The 17728-nt window shown below is 25.2% G+C and overlaps 1 protein-coding gene across 2 annotated transcripts; it reads left to right on the top strand.

Annotated features, from left to right (window-relative positions):
- The first annotated feature begins 300 nt into the window (after positions 1–300).
- Positions 301–16814, top strand: LOC132920504 (centrosomal protein of 290 kDa-like). 2 transcript variants are annotated; one of them, XM_060982945.1, is made up of 30 exons: positions 301–630; positions 712–835; positions 1512–1627; positions 3382–3585; positions 3958–4093; positions 4643–4779; positions 4851–4955; positions 5458–5576; positions 5652–5784; positions 8270–8602; positions 8661–8874; positions 9170–9335; positions 9407–9527; positions 9576–9859; positions 9941–10103; positions 10178–10318; positions 10564–10756; positions 11230–11411; positions 11503–11668; positions 11733–11913; positions 12012–12240; positions 12296–12577; positions 12657–13012; positions 14131–14535; positions 14595–14736; positions 15002–15194; positions 15270–15448; positions 15521–15660; positions 15721–15889; positions 16249–16814. In XM_060982945.1, the coding sequence occupies exons 1-30, from the start codon at positions 442–444 to the stop codon at positions 16525–16527; spliced, it is 5781 nt and encodes a 1926-aa protein (XP_060838928.1). In that variant the 5' UTR covers positions 301–441; the 3' UTR covers positions 16528–16814. The 2 variants fall into 2 exon arrangements, with proteins under 2 accessions (XP_060838928.1, XP_060838926.1); XM_060982943.1 differs by having other exon boundaries at positions 302–630; positions 15264–15448.
- Positions 16815–17728: the final 914 nt, after the last annotated feature.

Below are 17728 nucleotides of genomic sequence, written 5' to 3'. Positions count from 1 at the left end.
AACCGGCAGTTTAGAAAAATAATAAGTAGTTCCTAAACGAACAGCCCCGCCGCAAAGAGCCTAGTCTTTTTGAAAAAAGGCTAATCTTCCTACGGTATAAAATAAACAAATGACAGATAATATCGCATAGACCTTTTATGAATTATAAGCATTTGTAAACAATGTATTGTTTATTTATCGGGTATTTGTGGTTGCGTATGCACATACACATTGTAAGTTGTAACAATATCTAGAGTATTATAACGTGTTGCTAAGGCAACTCTGAAATCATAACAATTAATTTATTGTTGTTATTTTTTTTTTTTTTTTTTGTTATGTACCAGATTACTTTAAACATGAAAATAAAAATCTATTTTTCTACCATATAAGATTATGTTCAATAATATATGCATATATATAACAGTATAATAACAGCTAGGTAATCTAAGTAAAAACACAAAAATGGTTCAATTAGAGCTAAGTAAAATGTTAGCAGTCTCTGTAGATGACATGAACGAACAAGATCTAGAACACTGGTACGACGAAGTTACAGTAACCGAATGCGATCAACTGGATTTCGAGTTGGATCGTAAACAATGTGAAAACATGTTTTTAATTTTTCGACGAATATTAATGTATAAAGGAGAACAAGTAAGACAAATACAAAACTACGTATAGATAGATTTGAAATGCGTTGTATAAGTATATTATACTTGATTTAAAAATATAAAGGTCGATTCATTGATGACTGAAATCGAAGATTTGGCCACTAAACAAGGAGAAGAAGAGGCGAGAAGATTGAAAAAAGAGGAGGAATCTAGAATTATTAACGTGGATGATTTATCACAAAATGATCGTAAGTGATGAACTGATGAATTATTATTGATAATTTATAATGCCCTTCAAAACAATTTAATTGCTTACTGAATTCCCACTGGTAATCCTATATAAATGTAAAATAAAATAACTAATAACCTATATTAGGTAGTATATAAAGTATATTGTTAATATATTAATATAGTTTAGGTATACGTATATAGAGTAGCTCTAATAATGTAATGTTTCGATTTATTGTAGCTCCCATTGTAATTTGTAAATAATAATTATTATACAATAGGTACTTTATCGTTTACCGGTAATGCCACCAAATACCTATAATATAATTGTATTCAAGTTTCTTTTTCAAAAATATTGATTAATATTCTACGAGTAATAAAAAATAATTATGTGTAAGCACTGTAAGTCTGTAACAAATTAAACCATCTGTTGTTGTGTTCTAATTTTTATGTTTATGCATACTTCAAATTTCAAAATGTTCGTGTTAGTTATCCATTTCAAACAATTTGTTACATTAATATAATATTATATCTACTAATCTTGCAGGGTATTTGTGAGTTGTAACTACATACCTATTTATAATATTCAAACAGTTTATTAAAAATTGTAATTAATAATTCAATTGTATTAACAATATAGATTAGTTAATATTGATTTTATATTTATTTTAATTTATATAAACTTAATATATCTAGAAACCGAAGTAATCCGGAAGGAATTGACTAGACTTGAACTAGAAAATGAACGTTTATCGTCGGATGTTCAACAACAAAAACAAGAAGTTGATTTTAAAGTCAAAGAATTGGATAAGGTCGTAAAATATTCATAAATTATACATTTATTTTATAAAATAAAGTCTCAATGATTTTAGATTCTGAGCGGAGTGATGAATGTAATTGATTTCACAATAATAGCCGATAGGTACATAGTTTTTTTTTTGTATGTTTGAGTACACGATAAGTTGTTAATAAAATGCTTCAATTTTCAACTTTGAAAGTAATTTTTAATAGAAAATTGGATTTAGTTTGTATTTTGTGAAGGTCAAAATTAAAAACTCCTAATAATTTATTTTATAATCGGAAAAAAACTAATTAAGGAAAAACGAAAATGTTAATACCGAATCAGATTTTAACTAAATCGATTTTTGATTTTATTATAAGTCAAATTTTCACCAGGTATTTATATTTTATAATTTGAGCTATTGATAGAGAATTGCAATTTTATATTTTTTAGTTTTTTTTTTTTTGTAAATGTCAATAAAAATTTTAAGAATGGGTAAAAATTCTTGAAAATGTAATACAAGGTTCCTACTAATTAGTTAATTTCTCAATTAAAAAATATCAAAAATGTATAACCTCAATATTTTTTTATAAGCATTTAAATTTAGAATTTTAACAAAATTCGTGAAAATCTCGAAAATACATCTGAAATAATGGAGTTATCATAATTCTGGTTTTTTAAAAAGTTTCACAGCGACAAGAACTACAAATATTTTAATTTATTTTAATATTTTGGTGTAAAAAAGTTAAATTTTTTTTTTATTTAATTATTTTTAAAAAATTGAAGATAGCCATTTAAAGTGTACATTTTTCTGAAAATATTGACGTTTCAAAATTTTAATTTCATAAATCTGATTTTTAATATTTTTTCTAGTTTCTTTAATACGAAAGTGGTATCTTTGTACCCAACATGACGTGCCTCTCGTGCTCGCACGGCCGGCAAACACTTTCTGTGTGGCTTGCAATAAACATATTCTATTAGATTAAAAATTAGAAAAAATATTAAAAATCATGAGATAAATGAAATTAAAATGTTGAAATGAAACGTCAATATTTTCAGAAAAATAAACTACAAAATGGCTATCTTCAATTTTTTTTTAAATAATTAAATTAAAAAATATATTTTTTTAAACCTTTTTATCAGAACATTAAAATAAATTAAAACACGAAATATTTGTAGTTCTTGTCCCTGTGAATCTTATTAAAAAAACTAAAATTATGATATCTCTATTATTTCAGGAGATATCTCAATGAGTAAATCCTCACGGGTTATACTGTATAGCTTAAAAATATAATTACTCGTTGAAACTTTAAACTCTTACATTTTACATATAATTATATAGCTATATTATAATTCTATTTTTTCTATTTTACAGTATTCACGGAAAGATAAAATTAAATTTTGAATTATAAATTTTTATAATATGGTAGAAATGTATATAATATTATTATAATAATTAAATACTACATTATCCAAGAAAAAAATATATCAAACTATTTTTACTAAAAGTAAAACCAATAGCTTTCATAACTGATATATATAACTAGGTACCAATATCAAAAAAAAAAATAAAACATCACGAAATTTACTTAGTGATTTTCTATATAGACAACAGAACGTTTCTGCTCGGAATCGTTTTTCATGTACATGTTATAATAATATGATATAATATCATTATTCATTGAATTCATATATAACACACCACTAATAGTGACCAATTCGATAACTAATATATAGCAAAGTGATACCCACTTACTTACCTTTTTAATAATCTATTTGTTATAGATATCTGCACAATTGTCAAAAGTCGAAAATGAAAGAGATTTTCTTCGTCGAGAACTTGATGCTGTACAAGATGATATTTCTGGGCGACAACTAGACGATCAACCTATTGAAGATAACTTGACAATGGCTGAAAGGTTTAGAGACTTAACAGAATCTGTTAGACAAAAAAACCAACATATCACACAATTACTTAACGACATCGAGGTATTTATATAATTATTAATTTGGTTTTTGCAAAAATAAGTGACACACCCAGAGGGTTGGTATTAGGATCCTGGCGGTCCTGTAGACTGTAGCAATTATAATATATTACATAGACACTATATATGAATTACGTATAGTACTTATTGTTATTGATATCATTTTAATTTAAATATATTTTATTTTATCAACCTTTATTTAAATAAAATATATATATTATATGTATTACTTATTGTATTAACATAATTTATATATTGTATTAGAAAAAAAATTAACGCAAATCAATTTCTTTATTGCCCCCTTTCCACTCTTATACAGTTACCCACCACTAAAATAGCCTGGTTCTACTGTACTGAAAAGAGTTCATTAATTTAGGTATCAGAAAAGGAAAATCGAATGTTAAAACAACTATTAACAAGCACGAGAGATGAACTTAAAAATGCTACGCAACATTTAAATACATTAAGTGCTGAATTTGGAAATATGAAATGTTTACAGGATGAGTACACAGGTTTATTATTGTTATTATACTGTCGTAATAAATAATAAATAAATACTATAATATATTCAGGAGTGGTCAAATATGAGGAGAGGGATGTTATTCCACATTGTACTTTTTTAAGGTGATTTATGTTTTAAACAATTTAAGAGGACGTTGTACATTATGGATGGTAGTATATTTTTAGCCAAGTTTTTTTGCTAGACAACTTTTATTAATACTTAATTTGAAATATATGGTTAATTATTATTTATTAAAAATAATTATCTTTATGTTTTCTTTTTGTATAGGCTACATAAATAAATACATGTATTAATTTTTAAATATTTTTACATAATCTACCTACTTTTTTGTTGCATGACCACCGAATTCTTATCAGATAATGATTTAAATTATAAAAAAATCATACGTAGAGTTAAAATAAGAAAATAATCTATCCTAATATAGTCTCATGGTCCCATTAATCATAAGAAAGAATTTAACAACCACTGAATATATTATTACCCCAAGTATTGACGTATTATGATTAATAATTATGTAATTCAAACAATGATTTCGTAGACAGAATTAAAACATTAGAACTGAACGATAAGGGTCTGCGTAGTCAAATTTCGGAACTAGTAGCTGAAAAAGAAAAATGCGAAGAGCAAATTGATGAATTAGGCGAAGAGCTAGAATCTAGAATAAAACAATTAATGGTAAATATACAAATAACTTAAACAAAGATATTGTATAATAAAGTAAAATCATTAAAAAAAAAATATTTTAGGAATTATTGTCAAGAAAAGATGAAGAGATCTTGAATTATAAATCACGGATAGGATCAACGGATTCAATTGAAAATCAAAATACATATTTAGCAAAACTTCAAGAAGTATGATTTTACAAAAATTATCCATATTGTTTACCTGCAATGCATAAATGTATAAATATAATATTAATACACCTATGCAGAGTTGCACAAAAAAAGATTAATTTAATGGTTGAGTAAAATGTTATGGACAAATCATGATGGGCTAATAAATAAATCATATTTAAATCATAATTGAGCTTATAATTATTTAAATTAAGTGATTGTTTATAAAATCTGACATTAGGCCATTAGGATAATCATATTTTAATATTGGTATTTCCGCCATAGAATAGAAATCATATATTATATTAGCCATATTAAGTTATTGATTAGTTATAATCCTTGCTTATATTAAACATATATTTTATGCAGCTTTATAATGTATTTCTGTAGTACGTCATAATAATAAGCATTCTAATTTCCGATAAATATTTTTCACGTATATTACTTAGTACTTACTATTAAATGACTTATATGTACTAATATTCCTATAAACACGAGGTGATAACAATTATTATTTTAGACAGTAGCCAGGCAGGAAGACCAAATTATGGAATTTCAAAAACAAGTCCATCAAGCTACCAATGATATCAACCGGAGTGCAGCTGCACTTGAACAACAGAAAAAATTATATAATGAACTGTATAATGTTTAAATATTACTTAAAAGTTAAGTATATTAATTTAATTTAATTTAAATTTATTGTAATATTTTTAGACTTATTAAAAATAAAGAATCTCCTGAATTAAAAGATTTGCGAAAGAAATTATCTGAAACTCAAGAGCAGTTAGAATTGGGTTTAGATAAATGTCAAAAAGCAGAAGAAGATGCTACTGAGAAAGCAGAACAAGTAACATTTAATATAATTAATAAACTATTTAATTATATGGTTAGAGTATTAATAGATCGCCAATTTTATGCACCTAATAAAAAAATCAAAATTATATTGTTGATTTTGTAAAATATGTGCTACATATTTACACGAAAGTCTGATCATTATTAAAAAGCAATTATATTTTAATATTTTATTATTATATAAAGTAATCCACTAAGCATACTCGCCCTTCCATTTTTTTCCTTTAAGCGATTGTAAGCGTATTATTCTTTTTTTTTCTCTGAATTACGAGGATGTGAGAAACATATAGACAAAACATATTACAAAAATTATTGAGAATAATATTTTTGAAGGTTTTATATTTTATTAGCTATTCGTCTAAATCATGTAACAAAACAATTCATTTAAATATACAACATTTTAATTTTTAATTTTTAAAGTCGAATAAAAAAATCAAATAATAATAAAATATAAAGCTGATATGTTAAACTATTAAAAATAGTATTCTCTATAATTTTTATATAATACGTGATTTTACTCTGAGATTACTCAAAAATCGTTCTTAATGATTTTAAGTGAATGCGTTTTGTCTATGCTGTCGTCTTTAAAGTGTCTGTTATAGAGTTTAAGAATTTTCGGTGGTGGTGTTACGATTGTATAAAGTTTACAGATTTTTATTAATAAATGTACCCCCCCCCAATTCAAAGTTAATTCCTAATAATAATAGCGGTATTTATATATTTAGTTAGTTTTGAGTTGCTTAACTTTGTGCACTATAAAATATAAATCCACGAAAACGGGTTTGAAAGATATGCAGGGCCGTCTTTAACTTTTTAAGGCACTGGGTAGTGGTATAATGGAGCCCCTATGACTTAGTATTTACTTTGACAATTATATTTTATTAAAACAGGTAAATAGGGTAGTGGTAGATAAGAAAAAAATCTAGATTATTTTAACTATAAATTTTTTGTTTTTTTATTATTATTATTACTATAGGTTTATATGCTCTACAAACCTTAAAAATATGCATTTATGCCCTTATTTTGTAGAAATATATATATAACTAAAAAAAATGCTAAAAAAATCTAATTTAATTATTTTTATTATATGTACATAAAATTATTTTATATTATGATATATTTTCAATAATGATGACTGACGTCGCATTTTATAATTTTAATCTGAAAAAGCAATAACGAAAATACCTATTTCTTTTTTTATAAATTTGATATGACGTGGCTATATAAAAATAAATACATACCAAAAGCAAATTGTAATGACTATAAATATAACTATGAATACGTCATTTAATTAATATAATCAAAATATTACATATTATGTATTTAAAAACCGTCTATTTGCAAAGAAAAATTTTAAATACAAAAATATGCTGTATAACTTTGTATTTCAGATCTATTGACTGTAATTTAATCTTGTAGCTTATCTAGCTACTTTTTGTACTGTTTGAAAAAATCATACAAACCCATATAAATCCAGGCCCTGATTAAAAATCAAAAAAATAAATAAATCTTAATATTATAAAAAAAATCAAACTTCACTTTCGAGACATTTTGCCTTATTGTTTATAGATTTTCGGAAGGATTTTCTGAAAAAACTATAAAAAGTAGAAAAAATGGTCAAAAAAGCACTTACAAATTTCATAATTGAACGTGTTGTAACATGACAGTCATGACATACATTTCCATAGCACTCTGCTACATTTTAAGTCAATCCATAAAATAAGCAAATACTTTAAGTCCCGAGCCCTAGTAATAAATATTGATTATTAGTTGGTCGTGGGTCCCTGGACACGTGCCCAAAGTGCCCAATGGAAAAGAGGTGCTTGAAGATATGTAGGAACTACGATTATTTGAATGCGTCAGTAATTAATATCAATTTATTTCATTTATAATTTGTAAAAATAATTCGAATTTAATAAAGACTATAATATCCAAATATCCAATCCTTCATCTGTGTTATATTTTTGTAAAACCATTTTCAACGACTAATTTATTCTTAGTGTATACATTGTACCTAATAACTCGAAAACTACTCGATCAAATATTGATTTAGATACATAAATATTTTCAAAATAATAATCTGTTTAATAGTTTAACAGTAAAAAAGATAAATTTTCAATTGGAAAAATCAAAATTCGCATCACCCATCACCGCAACAATAGATATTTTATAAAATATAATTGTTTAAAAACCTAAATAATTAACAATATGGTCTATACTAAAAAACTTATATTATATTATATTATATTAGAACTTATATTAAAAAATTATAAAAAAAAAAAAAATAGCAGTGAACACAGTTGTTGAATCATCTTGATACTATATATAGCATTATAGTATTTTGGTAAGTACAGTTTATAGAGCCTAGTAAAGAAAATTATCGATATTTCAATTATTAAAAAATAGATATATATTTTGTAAGATTATTTTAATTATGTTTTAATATTTTCAGTACATAAAAAAAAATTATTTTTTAATAGATAAGCAAATTAATAATACGTATTCGCGAATTTGAATCTGGTGAATACGGTTTAGAAGAAGCTACAGAACAGATAAGAAAACTGAAACAAGAACTAGCTGTACGAGATAATCAAATAAAAGAACTTATAGATTCGAGCAATCTACTCCACCAAGAAGCTGATCTATTAGAGCAAGATAACTTAGCCATGAAGGAAAAATTAGGTTTGCCAGTAGATGATGTTGTGAGACCAAAAGGCATGATGGCTAGGCATAAAGAAGCACAAACGAAAATAACTATGTTACAAAAAGAACTAGATGAATGCAAAGAGATTATTGTTAATCTAAAATTAAAAGTATATTTTGTTACCTTTTACGAAAATAAAATATTATTTTAACTTGAATGTATTTCAGAATCGTAGTTTAAATAAATCTACTGAGTCTGTTAAATATGTAACTTCAGACGGAGAAGATGATAAAGGTCAAATTCCCAATAAATCTGAAATTTCCAAGCAAGAAACAGATATTGGATCTGAACTTGAAGATAATGTTAAAGAATTAATCGAAGAAAATGAATCACTTAGAAAAGGAATGCATGAGATACTCGATAGTATACACAATCAAGATGGTAAAACTACTTACTAACTATTGTTTATTTATTTAATTTATTAATTAAATAATAATTACTAATATCTACAAAAAAATAATAAATATTTTTTAAATATGATATTTAAATACCTATATATATTATTATGTTCTGTGTTATACTGCTATTTTATTTAAACAATCATTTAAAATTTTAATAATAATTCTAAAAATAAGTTTATTGGAATTAACTGTCTAAACTCATAATATATCTAATGTATATACAATTTCTTAATGGAAAATTAATTATGTATTTATATTATAATGGTTAAACTTAGGGTTAAGTGTTGTACGAATTGAATGCCAAAGCTTAGAGAGACTTTTAGAAGCTATGGATGCTAGACATGTAGCTGGATGGTATCAACCTGGCATGCGATTATTGGCTCGAATCAATAATTTAGAGGGTGCAAACTCAAATCTAAGACACCAAATTCACTTTTTACAGTAATTTTTAATTAATTTAATTTTACTAAATATTTTACTAACTATCGTCACATTATAATTATTATAAATAGTGATGCACTAACTGCAACCAAACAAGAACTAATCAATACACAGAAAGAAGAAGAAAAACAAAAGAAGCATAATGTATTAGAAGAAATAAAAGGAGATGAACTTTCAGAAAATCTCAAAGAAGTAAAATATTTTAATTGTTAATTAGCTTTGTTTAAAATTACTATATAGTTGCAGATTGAGCAAAAAAAGTCTATTCAACTTGAAGAAGAAGTAAAATCATTCCAAAATAAATTTCAACAGCTACAAGATGAAATGAAATTAGTTAATGATGAATATGATAATGAAAAACAGAAAATAAAATCGTTAGTAGACAAATTAGAACTAGAACTAAAAATAACTCATAATAAGGAAAGTGATTTGAGAGAACGTTTTCTTGAATTAGAAAAATCATGGAAAACAATGCTTGAAGATCCAGATCAGATTAAACGCCAGCTTTCTTATAATGTTATAAAGTAATACATTTATATAACGTCCAAAGAAATGTACCTATAATAATCTATACTTGATATTATATTTATAAATTTTATAATTAGAGTTTCAGGATTAACCGAAGAATTACAAGTGATTAAACGAATGTATCAATGTTGTCTCGAAGAGGAACAAATTTTAAAGAAAGAAAAACAAAAAGCTGTTGAAGAAGTATGGACATTGAAGGCAGCTTATAGCAAAGAAATGGAGAATTTATTAAAAATTCAAGTACACAAGAAAAAATACCTACTTACTCTATCTATAAATTAGCATCTAATATTTTATTTTTACAATTATCCCAGGAAAAGCAAAAAAATGAATTAACAAAATTGAATAACCAAATGAAAAATGTAGTAGACATTGGAGAATACAAAATATTGAAAAATGATTTTGAAGTTTTGACTGCTAAACACAGAGAAATATTGCATTTAGTGTTGTTTAAGGTACCTACATAATTTATGAATAAACTAATGATTAGTTTTATTGAATAGTTTTAAATTCCTACTAAGCTATTATTTATATGTTATTACATAAGAGGAATGAGGACATGAAAATAATGTACAACTATATCTTATTAAATAATTGTTTAAGTAGTATCATTGATGAAATATACACTAATATAATATATATATGAAGTTCTATAATAGTTTCAATAAGTTTAAACAATATAAAATAAATTGTACCCTAGGAGGATACATTAAAATTATCATTAGAAAGATTAATGACCGAAGTTACTCTCTTAAAAGATCAACGGTTACATTTTGTGATAGAAGTAGCTAATTTTTATGGAACATATGATGAACTGACTTCCATAAAGGCAGAAAATATCATTTCTAATCAAAGGGCAGAACATTCAGAAAAAATGTATTCACTTTTAAAAGGTTACTACTATTTTTATTATAATTTGATAGTTTATGCCAGTGGTTTTCAATCGGTGTACCGCAAACGCTCTTGAAATGTGCCGCAAAAACTCTATTAATAGTTTTATTAGTATGTATTTATATGTATATATAGGTAATAGGTATATATATAAAATATACGCTATTAAAAACGCTGTTTTTAATTTTTAATTTTAATTTAATATATTGATGTGTAACATACGTTTTGCTGCTGTAAATTGTTTTTTTGTAAATGGAGTTTACTCCGTATGAAATGAATAAATAAATAAATATACTTCGCATATTAATATATTATATGGAATGGTGTGCCATGAAAATTTTGTAGGAGATGAAGTGTGCCGTATGGTTAAAAAGGTTGAAAACTACTGGTTTATACCATAAACTTTATGGGATAGAAAAATTTATAAAATTATTTTTTCAAAATGTAAAATTCGTAAATTTTATATATATTTAAGATCAAATGGAAGAAATGGAATCTAGATGTAAAAGCCTCGAGCAAAATTTATGTGATATGCTTGAAGCAAATTTACAATGCCAAACTGAAGAAGTGCGTTTACGTGAAACAACAGTTAATATGGTAGATGAATCAGAATATTCTAAAATGTGTGACCAATTAAAAGATGCCCATATTAGTTTAGTAAGTAGATTAAAAGTATTTTTTATGTTATATAATTTTAATTATGACATTAATTATTTTTATATATATTGCAATATTTTTATGGTTTTAGGAAGAAGCTATTGGAGAAAAAACTAGATTATTGAGAATACTAGAAATAGCTCAGAATCAAGTGCATGACCTTGAGCAACATCACAAACGATTAGACCATCAACACGATGTATTACAAAGACGTGTCATAGAACTTCAAGCTTTGAGTGACGAAAAAGCAACAATAGGTAAGACCAATTTTATATTAACTTACATAATTTATTCTCAAAAATGTTAATGCGATAATTACAGACAAATTAATGCGTGAAATTGCAAATCATGAAGTCAATCTTATGGCAGCTTCTGTTGAAGAAATGAAACTTAAAACTATAATACAAGATCAACAAGCAAATATTGCTGGCTTAGAATGTAAAAATGATAGAATTTTAGAGCAACATGAAACAATAACTCTACATTATAGAACAAAAATATCGTAAGTTAAAAGAATTAATGAAAACTTAATTTGTAGGTAATATCATTGGTTATAAATACTAGTATTTATAATCTATAATAATAAATATTATTTTATAGGCGATTAGAAAAGATAATTTTTGAGCTACAAAGACGTTACCATGGAACTGTACCTTTAGTGTCTGAACAAATATGGGTTCATCACAAACAAAAACTAGAGGAAGCATTAACAATAACTTATAGAAAGTGGGTATGTGATAATAAGCCAAATGATGTTGATGAAATAGTCTTTATTCCAACAAAGACTACTGAAGATTATCGTTCAAAGTACACAGAACTCCAATTAAAAGTAATCAAAATAATGAAATTAATTGAATATTGTGAATAATTCAAAATAATTTCAGGAGCTTAAAGTTCAATTAACCTGCAATGATTTACAAAAAAAAAATCAACTTTTCATAGAACGCATTGAAAAGCAAGACTGTTTTATTGAAAGTCTCGAGAAGGAAATCATGCGAATGGATTCTGATTGTATGCATAACTATCTATCATGGGGAATTCAGGAATTTTCTAATGATGCAAAATCAAAACCAAAAACACTAGATAAACAAATTAGTGTTCAATCAGAAAGTAGTTTTAGGACATTAGAAGGGAAATTAGAAGATCTTAATAAACAATTAACAATTGTAAGCAGAAATAATTTATTTTTTATGAATTGTATATAATTATATAATATTTGATAAATAAAATAATTATTATATATAGGCAAATAACAATATTATTATTGAAAAAGAAAGTAATAATTTAACTATCAAAAAACTTCAAACAACCTTGACAGAACTAGAAGATGTCAAAGCTTGTCTAGAAAAAGAAATATTTGAAAAAGATGATCATATTAGAAAATTAACTGTTGAATTAGCATCTAATGACATCCCTGAAGCTGATACTCAGAATCCTGCTTTATTGGCCACAATAGAAAGCTTAGAAACAATTATTAGTCAAAAAGAAGAAACTATAAATAGACTTCAAGAGTTATTAAAAGAATGTAGAGAAGATCATACAAAGGAAATAATTGAATTACAAAAAAATACTGAAGCACACAATTTTAGTATTAGAGAAAAGCAAGTTTTATTATTTATTAGAATATAACTCTAACATTAATGTCACATTAAGAATAAAGAAATAGGGAAGGTATATATGAAACTGTGAAAATAATAAAGGATATGTAAGGAAAGGTAACAATGGGATTGAAGAGTGTATAATGTGTATGCAGAAACAAAAAAATGTCTGTAAGTAGGTGTAATAGGGTTCAGTGTCAATCTCTTACCTGTTCTCCTTAATCTATTATTAAAATATTATGATTGGACAAGGCATGTGAGGATAGTGAGCTGTATAAAGTTTAAATACTTGTTTGATTGTTTATACAAAAAAATGGTGATTTTTAGGATAACATCAAACATGTGTGGATGGATAAAGTGAAAAGAAGTGTCAAATATTTTGTGTGACAAAAGGATGCCGTTGATATTAAAAGGTACTAGGTAGTTATAAAGTAGTTATACAGCTAGTTGTATGGATCAGAATTTTGGGCAGTGGATAATAAAACAGTAAATAGTGATTGTAGCAGAGATGAAAATGCTTAGATAATTCGTGGAGTGACTAAGGAAAATAGAATAAGAAATTAAATAATTAGAACTATATGTTGTATTGGAGTGGCACCAATTGTAAGAAAAATGTAGGAGAATAAGTTGAAATAGTTAGGTCATAGTAAGAGGAGTGATGACTCGGAAGCAGTAATAAACCCTATGAAAATGAATGTAGAAGAAAAATAGGGTAAGGAAGACCAAAAAAAAGATGGATTGACAGAATAGAATATAATGCAAACACAGATAGAGTGAGAGTAAAGAAAAACTAGAGGACAGAACCCTATGGAGGAGTAAAACAAGATTAATTAACCCCATGAACTTGGAAGCAAAGGGGCTAATAGAAGAAGTAGAATACCTATAGTACTTTTGTTCTATCACTATACAATTTATATATTGTTATGAATTATATTATGCCACAAACCAATGATTATTTCTAAAAATAGTAAAATACCATTTAATAACTAAAATATTTATATATTTAATCAAAAATGAATATTAAATATTTATGTTTAAATTGTATAAGATAATTGCTGGTTTATAGTAGGTAAAACATATGTATAAATATATGTTAATTAAATTATTTTAAAATTTTAAAGATCACAAAAAGATGTTTCATCTCCTATTCACTCAAATAACATTAAATCAGTTGTAAATCAATATATGATACGGATAACTGATCTGGAAGATAGAATTAAACAAGCTGATGACGATCTTAATCAAGCAAATTCTGAAAAAGAACACTGGAGTGGTGTAGCTGAAAGAAGACTTAAAGAAATGGAACAAATGAAATCTGAAGACGACTCAAAAGAAAAGGATGCTGAAATTGTTAGACTTAATGAAATAATAATGGGATTTCAAAATAGAAGAGATACTCTACCAGCTCAAAGAGACCGATTGAGAGTTGAACTAGAAAAAATGAAAAAGAAATTAAATGATTATGAAAGACGTGAAAAAGAAGATAAATCAGAAATACAGAAATTGAGGCAGCAATTAATTTACAGGTATGAAAATATATTAAGTAATTTTATCATAAAAATATTTAATGGACTTTCTTTTATAGGCCTCCTACTGGAGGAAAACGAGATGAAGCTATGTCAGTTGTTAAAGAAGAAGCACTACTAAAAAAAATTAAAACATTAGAAATACAACTTGATGATTATAAAAAAAAAGATGAACAAAACAAAATGCTACGAAAATTAAAGGTTTTTAAATAATAATAAATATTAGTTTAGTATAAGTATTCTGTTTTAAAAAATATTATATTTTGTATTTTCTGTTGGCATCAAGATAAAGGGAATGAGATATAAAAGATAAATTATATATTACATCTATACATTTATAATGGATAAATCATAAATACTTTGTTTGCCATTTAGACAATAATTTGATAAATTATGATTATTATGAATTAATTAGTTTTAAAAAAAATTTTGAACACGAATCACTTTGTCTTAACTTTTTTTTTAGTCAGATGAACAAGTTGGCAAGTGGGAGATGAATAAACGTCGTCAAGTAACAAATGAAAGGTTACAAAATCAATTATTAGATATGACTAGAGAATGTGATTCACTTCGTTTGAATAACCAAAGACTAAGAGATAATTTATTGCGAATGGAAAAGGATAGAAATGCTTTAGAGCTAAAACTTAAATTGGCTAATGGTAAATAAATTATACATTGTAATTATTATAAATTAAGTAAATGATTTGAATAAAACTATTTATGGTTAGCTGCAGTACAATCAAGTGCATTGGCAAATAGTCTAGTTGATGAGTTGACTTTAGAAAAGGATAGATTATCTAATGAGTTATACACTTTGCGTTCCGCTAAAGAAATGATGTCTGGTGGTACATCATTAGCTGAAGTTGTTGTCGAACTTCGTAGAAAAATATCAACCTTGGAACTATTACAAAAAGTAAATTAACTTTTTATTAAAAAAAAAATAATCAAGAAATATAAAATGTAAATTACTATTTATATGTTTTAGGGTGGTAGTAATGCTTTAATTAAAGAAGTAGAAACATTAAAGGATAGTAAAAGTAGATTGTTGAAAACTAAAGCTGCACTTGAAGAAGAAAATGCTCGACTAAAAAAAATTGTTGATCGTTTACAATTAACAGATAATTTGTTTGTTTATATGTGAAACTGTATTAAAATGATTTAATTAAACAATATATTCATTTTTAGGAGTGGTGTATCCAGCTTAAGTTCAGACTCAGATTATCCAAGTACAGATAATAAGCGAACTGCAAAATTAGAACGTTTAGTAATAATGTTAAGAACTGCTGTAGATAAATTAAAAGAGGAAAATAAGAACTTATCACTTGAACGCGTAGTTACTAACATTGATGATAAGGTACCTATTATTAATTGTTGTGAATGAGTAAATGTAGCATATTGTAAATGTAGCACTATGTAAATACTAAAGAAGATGTTTTCTCTACATTATAAAATGTAAATACTGTGTATACTGTATAGATATAAAAATTCCATAAAACAGAATTTTTTAAAATTAAAACAATATAATTTCACTTTTATACAGACATAATACAATAATTTTTTGATTTTAATTCATAGTTTCATTGAAAAAAACTGTTGTAAATATTTCTGAAATGGGTATATTTTGAGTAATTCTATAACACACTATACTTAAATATATGAGTATCAATAATAAAAAAAACAATATTGCTTTTATTAAATTATTGTTATGTATAGAGCTATGTGGAAAAATTGCAAAGTGAACTTCAGACTACACAAAGTTATTATTTGGATGCTAGTGAAAAATGCAGTCAATTGGAACAGCAATTACAAGATTATCGTTCACAATATGAAGCTGTTTTTACAGAAAATGAAAATTTAAAGAGTCAGTTGGAAAAAAAATGCTATTTATTAAGCAAAACAAAAACTATGTTACAAAAAGCAGCTGCCAGAGAACAACTAACAATGGAATATCCAAATGGCCAAAGAATTAATAATCTTACTTCCATTGAATAGTTGAATAAGAAATTTATTTTTATGGCACAGTTCATTTTATAGATCATGTACCTTAATTTAAATAATTGTTTAACACCTATACAAACAATATTTGTTCACTTGAAACTACATTTTATAAATTTTCTTTCCTTTAATGTTTATAAAATTTCTTATATTTCATTTATTATATACATTCTTTTTTTATATGTTCATACTTTTTGCACATTTATAATATTTTATTTAATAAAATTTTTTTTGATATTATACTATAATAGTATTATAATATAATATATAATAATTATAGTGAATACCTACTATGTGAACCATATAATCTAACCAGATTAATCTGAAATATTTTTTTCATTTATAATATACATAAATAACAATTAATTAAAACCTTTTTACAAATATAGATTTACAATCTATATTCTATTTGACATTTTTTTTCTATTAATTTTGGTTGATTCCTTCTCTATTTATCTTTTAATGATTCACTAATATTACTATATTAGTATCACAATAAGTGGTATTCTATCGGTTCTGGCTTACTTTAAGTTAAAAAATGTCTTATTTAATAACAAATTCATCATTTAATATCATATTGTGTATCAACATCTGGGCATTTTTTAATGGTTTGTAGACATTAATAACCTTGAAAGCATATTATTCGTAAGACTTTAAAAGAACTCAGTGGCGTCGGAGAAGGGTGGCAGAGGGGGCAATTGACCCTTCAAATATAATCCAAAGGGGCAAAAGTATACTATTGCCCCCTCCCTATACTACATTAAAATTAAAGGGTATACAATCGTCGTAAATTACGTAATACGTTTAATTTATATGTTTACTTATTCAAAATTGGTCTCATTTTCCTGAATGTGCATAATAATATTATTAAGGTAATAAGTAGATACATTTTTTTATATTTAATTTATTATATTTATTTATATATTTATATTTATATTATACTATAATTATATCAATACATTCATATAATTGAATATTTTTTATATTATTCTATACTATCTATATCAACATTAAAAGAATAAAATATCAAGAAAGGATTTCTGTTATTAATCACAAATATATATATATGTATTATAATTGTTATTAGGTTTTTATGTTTTGGCCCCCCCCCCCCTCATGAAAAATAGTTCCTGCGCCACTGAAAGAACTTGTTGATTTGTATAAAACTTGCAGTTTTTATTGATATTTTTATAATTTT

Source organism: Rhopalosiphum padi, chromosome 2 (genome assembly GCF_020882245.1).
Source record: "Rhopalosiphum padi isolate XX-2018 chromosome 2, ASM2088224v1, whole genome shotgun sequence".
Classification (NCBI taxonomy): domain Eukaryota; kingdom Metazoa; phylum Arthropoda; class Insecta; order Hemiptera; family Aphididae; genus Rhopalosiphum; species Rhopalosiphum padi.
Note: the sequence above shows the minus strand (reverse complement) of the source record. Positions and strands in the feature narration are given on the sequence as shown.